Source organism: Carex rostrata, chromosome 20, assembly GCF_964058835.1.
Source record: "Carex rostrata chromosome 20, lpCarRost1.2, whole genome shotgun sequence".
In the NCBI taxonomy this organism is placed as follows: Eukaryota; Viridiplantae; Streptophyta; class Magnoliopsida; order Poales; family Cyperaceae; genus Carex; species Carex rostrata.
The window spans coordinates 7,120,834-7,128,148 of record NC_135937.1 but is presented as its reverse complement, the minus strand read 5'-3'; the positions used below and the strand labels follow the sequence as shown (position 1 = coordinate 7,128,148).

The 7,315-nt window shown below is 34.3% G+C and overlaps 1 protein-coding gene across 3 annotated transcripts; it reads right to left on the bottom strand.

The window, feature by feature from the left end:
- LOC144572286 (sialyltransferase-like protein 4) lies at nucleotides 1–7,107 on the bottom strand. 3 transcript variants are annotated; one of them, XM_078321794.1, is made up of 12 exons: nucleotides 6,798–7,107; nucleotides 6,028–6,101; nucleotides 5,243–5,332; nucleotides 4,624–4,701; nucleotides 4,193–4,293; nucleotides 2,830–3,022; nucleotides 2,348–2,438; nucleotides 1,975–2,039; nucleotides 1,722–1,876; nucleotides 1,530–1,611; nucleotides 771–880; nucleotides 1–463 (listed from the first exon to the last, which is right to left on the bottom strand). In XM_078321794.1, exons 1-12 carry the CDS (start codon nucleotides 6,883–6,885, stop codon nucleotides 256–258), a joined length of 1,335 nt encoding a protein of 444 aa, XP_078177920.1. In that variant the 5' UTR covers nucleotides 6,886–7,107; the 3' UTR covers nucleotides 1–255. The 3 variants fall into 3 exon arrangements, with proteins under 3 accessions (XP_078177920.1, XP_078177922.1, XP_078177921.1); XM_078321796.1 differs by having other exon boundaries at nucleotides 6,039–6,101; nucleotides 6,798–6,937; XM_078321795.1 differs by lacking the exon at nucleotides 6,798–7,107 and adding an exon at nucleotides 6,541–6,612 and having other exon boundaries at nucleotides 6,039–6,101.
- Nucleotides 7,108–7,315: the final 208 nt, after the last annotated feature.

Genomic DNA, 7,315 nt, shown 5'->3' with positions numbered 1-7,315 from the left:
AACATAACAAAAACACAAGCATTTACTAAAATTAATGAAATAGTGTTATACTGTTACAAAATACCCTAAAATACTTTGAAATTTAAAAAATTTCTAATTTCTACTAGAATACTTGAGACCTTTTTATATTTTCTCAACTATCCCCTCTGATACTGGATCTTAGAAAAAGCAAACAAAATTAATATGAGACTATTGTTGGACTCTAATCTGGTCACTTGTCTAATTTATCTTCAAGCTTCAAGAATATAAAATTTTCTATTTAGAGGGAACCATGCAAACCATTCCATGACCAGGGTGTTTCTCCATTGGATACAATGTAGCACCTTCTGTATATTCCTGATGTCTGATTGCAGCCTCTCTTAGTCCAGACTGAACCATATTCTCTCTTTTCTCCATTGCTTTCTCTCTCCTCCTAATGATAGAACAGGCACGCAATGGACCCTCCATTCCTGCTCCTACCCTCCTAGTATGTGCCAAAGGGGGGAACAATAAAAGTTAAATAACACTAAATAAATCAACTCGTCAGAAAAAAAAATAATATAAATTAAAATCCCTATCGCTTACTGAGGTATTGTTGCTAGAATTTTCTTTTAATTAGTCACCTTCCGGTGCTAGTCAATCAATCTCACCAGTTTATGCATCAGACCAGGGTACTGAATATGTTTGTACTAGGAACAGTACAGTGATTATCTTTTATGCAGAGGTGAACTCTTGACAATTAGTGGGCAATAATAATAATGAAGCACTTAGAAAGAGTTGGAGACAATTACCGTAAGATTTTCTCAGATGCAACTCGAGCAGCATTAATTATTCTCTGGCTTGGCGACCACCGTAATACTCTATTAGGGTTTGCTCTCATTGGAGAGTGTATCTTCACAAGCTGTCATTATGTAAGCCATCAAAACTTTGTTCAAAATAAGATTCTTGTGGTGTTTATTTCCACAGTTAAGGACACATCCAGATTACTTTGGCTTAATTGAAGCTAACTTGATGCTTCCTTTAAATGTTTTATTGGGGTTAAGAGTGAGGGTATGGTAATATGCATATTACGGATTGACCCATACTATGGATCTATATCTCTATTTGAAAAGTTCAACCAGTCAATCCGAACTGTTAAACATTATCCCCATATGAATATGTACTGGAAACCAAATTTTACATTTTTTTAGAATTTGTTTACTATTTTTTTATAGGTAGAAAATCACTGCTTTCGGATGGTCTAGAATTTTAAAATCAAGTGATTTTCCACCTATCAGAAAAAAATAGTAAAAAAATTAAAAAAAAATGTAAAATTTGGGTCTGCAAATGCATTTTCATACGGAGATCATGTTGAGTGGTTCATGTCATCTATTTCAACTTTGAAAACGGAGATACAAGTCCATAGCATGAGTTGATCCATACTATGCATATTACTATAACCTCACTCCTGGGGTTAATAACACATTTACCACAGAGGTAGATTTGGTGGTACAGTCAACAATAAATTTGTTGCAAAAGTTTGAAGACTGAATAGTCAAAGCAAGTCATACCCCAAGGCATTCCATCATTTGATAATAAGCTCGGCCAAGCAAAGGAGTATGGCCTCCCCTTGATTCTGAAAAATATCTCGTCCTGAAAAGAAAACATATAAAACTTAAATTTGGTTCTCCGCAACCATGATGAGAGGTGGGAACATTTTTTTTCTTAAAAAGTATTTTCAAAATAAGGATTTTTTATGGTACCATTCTTTATAGCCAGGATCAACAGTGAATCCATACATATCAACAGAATCACACATAGACAGCGCAAATTCAAGTGCTTTGAGACCTGTGCCTTTAGCTGAAGAACCAAATGAGGTGCCTAGCATTAGGTACACTGGGTTTTTTATTGGAATTTCCTATGTTTCACAGATAAAAAAAATATATAAAAAAGATTAAATTAAAATGAGAAAATTTCAGCTCTTTATACAAACTAACAACAGCAAAAAAAATGTACCTTGATCATTTTATTCATGATATCATGTATGGTCGTCTTTACAATCAGCACCTCCTTTCTACTTTCTACATTGAATGTACCTTAATTAATACACTTTGAAAACTGTATTACCATAGACAACGAGTCTGGGGTAGCGCTGACTTATAATGACTAATCTAGCTCACCAGCTCTATATTTTTGTAGAGAATCACCTCAATTTGATAATTATATTCATAGGATTGGTAGGGTCACAAATCAATGAACTTTATTTGTCCACACCAGTTAATTAATCACATGCTTTGATTTTCATAAAACAAAGTCAAAACATAATGATTTTAAACATATGAACATAAAATGTTTTGCAAGTATTTAACGACCATGAAAGTTTACTTACCATCTAATTCAACAACTTTATCAAGTGCCTTGGCAGATCCTCTGTTAAGGATCCTGAAAGTACTCTTTCTCCCTACGTGCTTGGTATAATTCTGTGACAAGACAGTAAGAAATAAGATCAAATACTGCTTTATTAATAGCAGAGTCAAATTCAGAAGTTAATACATGATTCACATTGGTTATTTGCAATTTGACACCAATTTTTTAGCATATCGTGACACAAAAACAAACCATGTACCTTTGAACAAACTACTTAATGTAACTCGAGCTCAGGATTGCAAAGAATGTTGAAAGCAAATAAAAATATCAGTTGAATTAAACTAAAGTACATATGCAATGACAAGAGATAGATTTGACATTTTATCCAACTTAATACTTGTAACGTGCTATTTCCTGTGACAGTAATGATGCAGGGACCTAATTGCAAATTTAAAATATGTTTTGTTATCTGAAAAGGCAGTCTTCAAGAGATAACACTAAAACCTGGATAGGAGCGCCATTTTCTCGAATTACAACATCAAACTTGTCAATTTCTTCTCCAAAATTTGTTTTCAAAAGGTCCCCTGAATTGCCAACCACAGCGCACCTTCCAAACTGACGAGGTACATAAGGGGGTGTTTCTGGAAGAACTAATTTTAGTTTTTCCATGCACAATGTTTTGTTTTTGCAATTATTTCTGAATAAATGAAAAAGAAAAATATAGTTAGCACCATAGACCCGAATATTTTAGGGGTGTATTTATGTGTTCCCGGCTATTTCAAAATGCTCAGTCTTGCAAATAAAACTAGCATACAAAACTGTATAACAATTTCTGTTCTTACATGACATACTCGTACAATCATACCTATATCAAACATGCCTTCCCAATATAATGTCGGAACAGCAATGGATTGAATTCCAAATTTCCAATTTTATTACAGAGAATCAAGGACGGCAAGGTGATGAATTTCGCCTTTAGGTCAGGAGGAAGAAACCGTACCTCATTTGATTATAAATAATCCTTAGCTAGGGTTTTGGGTCAACAAGAATTCATATTGTGGTTTCTAATTGTGTTAGATGAGAAGAACTGAGGGGTCTTGAACTTAAGTTGTCTAAGGAAAGATTTTTTTTCTAGAAATCATCACATTTAGCTTTTTGAGGGTAACTTGGAATGAACATAACAGACCAAGTTTTCAAGGGGATTCATGCAAAAGTGTAAGAGCAATTGCTTCCCTTATAATCTCTTTGTTGCATTTTTTGACAAGGAAATTAGGAGAAACAGAGAAACTCATAGAATTGATGCTTGATGCACATCAAAGAACCACTGATACATAAGTCAGGGAGGTGCATGGGAATTACAGAAATAGGGGTCTCTTAGTCGTGAGAGAGCTCGAGAGATTATAAGATAATAATTGGTGTACAAAAGTGAGCTTGCATGATTTGTAGTTTGTATTATATAACAGTCATTGTAGCTTTGGATTTGGTACTAGACTAAAATTCATGTCTATTTTTGGAATTTTGTTTGGGTGGCTCAGGCTGCTGTCGGGGCCACCATTTTGGGGGTTTCTTAGTTGGTCGATGACGGTTCCTGAAACCAGCTTATTTTTTTTAATTTTTAATTAGATTTATCTTAGTGAAAGTTGGTGTCTAGTTCAAAGGGACAGGCAGCAATAGTTTCTCTTTTCAATAATAGAAAATAAAAAGTTTTAGCCTCCCCATTTACTTCAAACTCTGCTTCACCTAAACATTATAATTATGCTTTTATTTTTTTATTTTTTATTTTTTAGGGGGGGAAGGGGGGTATTAGATATTTCTGCCTTTCTGGGGGGAAATAGAAAAGTCATTACAAATAACATATGGCACTTACAAAAGGGTTCCTTTGTTGATCCTGCGCCATGCGTATTCATGCCAACCATTTGGAAGAGCATCAATATACTCCTTCGTCAGTATGGTTGTACTATTTCTAACCTGCATTAAATAAATCCCTTAGCCTTATCTTTAAATTATAAAATGTCATATTTTTTGAAAACCAAAGGAATTCCTCTAAACTAGAAAATAGAACATAAACCTTTGGAAAATTGGCTTTTGTGCAACTAAAACCCAAATTATCTAACAAAGACAACCCAAACAAAACAGAACCAAGAACCGGCAACTTTTTTTCTTATTTGAGAACTGTTTAACTGACATTCAACCCTCCGAAAATTATCATTAGATTAGGTATTTTAAATGATAAGGTGAGCTAAACGTGGAAAAGGTAATGCTCTTTATTTTTACAATAAGGAAAGACATATTTCCTACCTGTTCCCACGTGGCAACAGCTTCACAGAGATTAAAATCAAATGATAAGCCCTCTATGTGTCCTGTTTTTGCATCCCTCTGTAATTTGAAAGAAGAGATAGTTGAATAGAAGTAGTTTAAATATACGAAAAAGGTACAATAAATAAATTCAAGTGTTGACCACCAAATATTAAATCTTAAAAGTCTACTCCAATAAAATAAAAATAGTAGTTAAAATATAAGAGAACAGTAGACTACAATAAATAAATTCAAGTATTGACCAATAAAATAAAAGGAGGGCTGTACGCATCCCCTACTGCCCCAGCCCCCCAGCTGCAAGAAACACACATACATGAAATGAGGAATTCATGTGCATCTTTCCCTTCCGAATCATAAGTGTCCTCTGGACCCTTGACGTCCAGAGTAACCCTTATCTTCTAGAATGGTTTTTGTATATCAGAATAAATGATAAAAGGAGCTTGAGGTACTTTTGAAGAAACTCGGTATATAAGAGAGTACTCCCATGTTATAGGAGAACATGAGGCATTTCTTCTTTTTCAGGGTATACAACATTTAAGGGGTCATTTGCACAAAAAAGACTGCACAATAAGCAATATTAGATCTATATATTCAAACTCACCCACGAAGAGACAGTGTCGCTAGGATATTTCAATGTTACTCGGCAAAAATCCTTCGCTGTCACAGCTTCTAACCCCAGTCCATTATGATTCTGCAAAATTTTTTTGGCATATTAAAAGTCAAACTATAAGAAGTTGCCACTGGCAATGTTAAACTTTTAATAAAAATGAATATCAAAAGAAACCGTTAAATATGATTTATATCATTTTCTCTAAGCAAGCATAAACAAATTACAACATTTTGATTTTGTTTTGATTGGCATCAAGTGCTTGCAAAAATGCACTATAGTGGATAGTTTCTGGATGTTGAATTTTTCAAGTAATTGATACATTTCAAAACAAAGTTGAAAAGTGATAATTTTCTATACACGTGTAGAGAAAGTAATATAGATCACATCTGATTATTTTATTTTGTTGTTTAAGTTTTAAAAGTTTTGTTATTAAAAAAGTATAACATGGAGACATGAAAAATAGAGTCGTTTGAACCCTCCTCTTTAACATTAACAACACCAAAAGATATTTACTATTTTGGTAGCTAAGATCAGCAACCAAATCTGTTTGGTCATGTCTGGTACCAACATATTCCTGCTGGTACTATATAATTCACTGGTACTGGTACAGAAATCTTTTGCTCCACATATGACCACACCATATATAAAAGTGATACAAGTGGAAAAAGATAACTAAGGTTGAAAAGACACTAGAATCATTTTCAGAAAGCTAGAAACGTACATACTAAAGAGGATTTAAATAAAGACTCGACAAATAAAATTGGAAGAAAACTCACCACACACTTACTAAAACCAATTTGTAACGCCGCCAAGGCTCCTTTATCCGTTCTTGAAAGCTCATATAAATCATCTAAACGAAATGAGATATGATCAGAAAAATGATAGTTCTCAATAACATAAAAAATATGTATTAGAATAAGATAAGTTTTATGGTAAAGGGTAAAAATTAATGGAAGGTACAAATTGGTAGGTGACCTCATCAGTATAGTACTGACACTTCCAATAATGCAATTAAGCCCCGAATTAACGGAAAGCAATCCTCAATTGCACCGTCAGTTACAAATGACCCTAAATTCTTTTAATACATCTGAACTAGGCTTGAATTGTACAAAATTTAAACGAGACCCACCATTTACCCTAAAATTATACAATTAAACACCAAAACAGCGCAACATGAATCAAAAGTTTGAAAGAAGCTAACACTACAATAGTAAGCGAGATGCACAAGTCAGTAGCACTGCAAATGTGAGCAACCAGCACCAGAATACTTATTTATTTATGTGATATACCTTCAAAACTAGCACTAGAATTCGCCTTCTGACTTGACCATATGTACTGTTAAACATTTTACAAATTGACCCCTCAAGCTTTCAACTTTTGAAGGTTGATGTTATTAAAAGAAAACTAAACTTTTCAGGTATAGGGTCTCCAAGTGCAAAAGAGAAAATCCGAAGGACTCCACTGCAATTAACGCAAACACCTTTCATTTTCAACCAAAGAAAGGTTAAATCGGAAAGAAGATGAAAAAGGAAAAGAGAAATGGCACCGGAGTTGGAGACACCGGAGAAATAGATATAGAGAGCGGTCATGCCAGAGGCCAACGCCGCCACGTACCACACCTTTAACACTCTCATCTAGAAAGTCTTTCTAGAAGCTTCAATATCGAGATTGATCGGACGCTCTGCTGTTTCTCCCGGCGGAAAAACGAGAAATGCGAATCAGCCCCTCAAATCAGTCGAATTTATTTATAATCGAGGTTTTCGCAATATCGCTGGGTCGCAAGTTGTAAGGGAGAGCCGTGAGCTGTAGCTTGGCGGGGGAGTGAGCATGAAGCAAATGGAAATAGAGGGATCTGAAGATACTGAGAGCGCGCTTGATTTCGGGTGTGGATTTTAACGGCGTCTTTCTCACTTGACGCAGCCGTGAGGTCAGAGAAAAAAAAAATTTGGACTGTATTGTCCTTGCTTGAAAAGAAATATAAATATATAATCAACTGTGAGTGAATCTTTTCAAAGTTTATGTAAAAAAAATTTCAGTTATTATTTTATGAATATTTTCAAATTA

Bases quoted from the DNA above. Each gene is read 5' to 3' on its own strand.
- LOC144572286 (XM_078321794.1), bottom strand. From the start codon at position 6,885: ATGAGAGTGTTAAAGGTGTGGTACGTGGCGGCGTTGGCCTCTGGCATG. The intron at 6,102-6,797 runs GTGCCATTTCTC...CATTTCGTTTAG, and splicing joins CTCCGGTGTCTCCAACTCCG to ATGATTTATATGAGCTTTCA. The intron at 1,877-1,974 runs GTACATTTTTTT...TGTGAAACATAG, and splicing joins TCATGAATAAAATGATCAAG to GAAATTCCAATAAAAAACCC.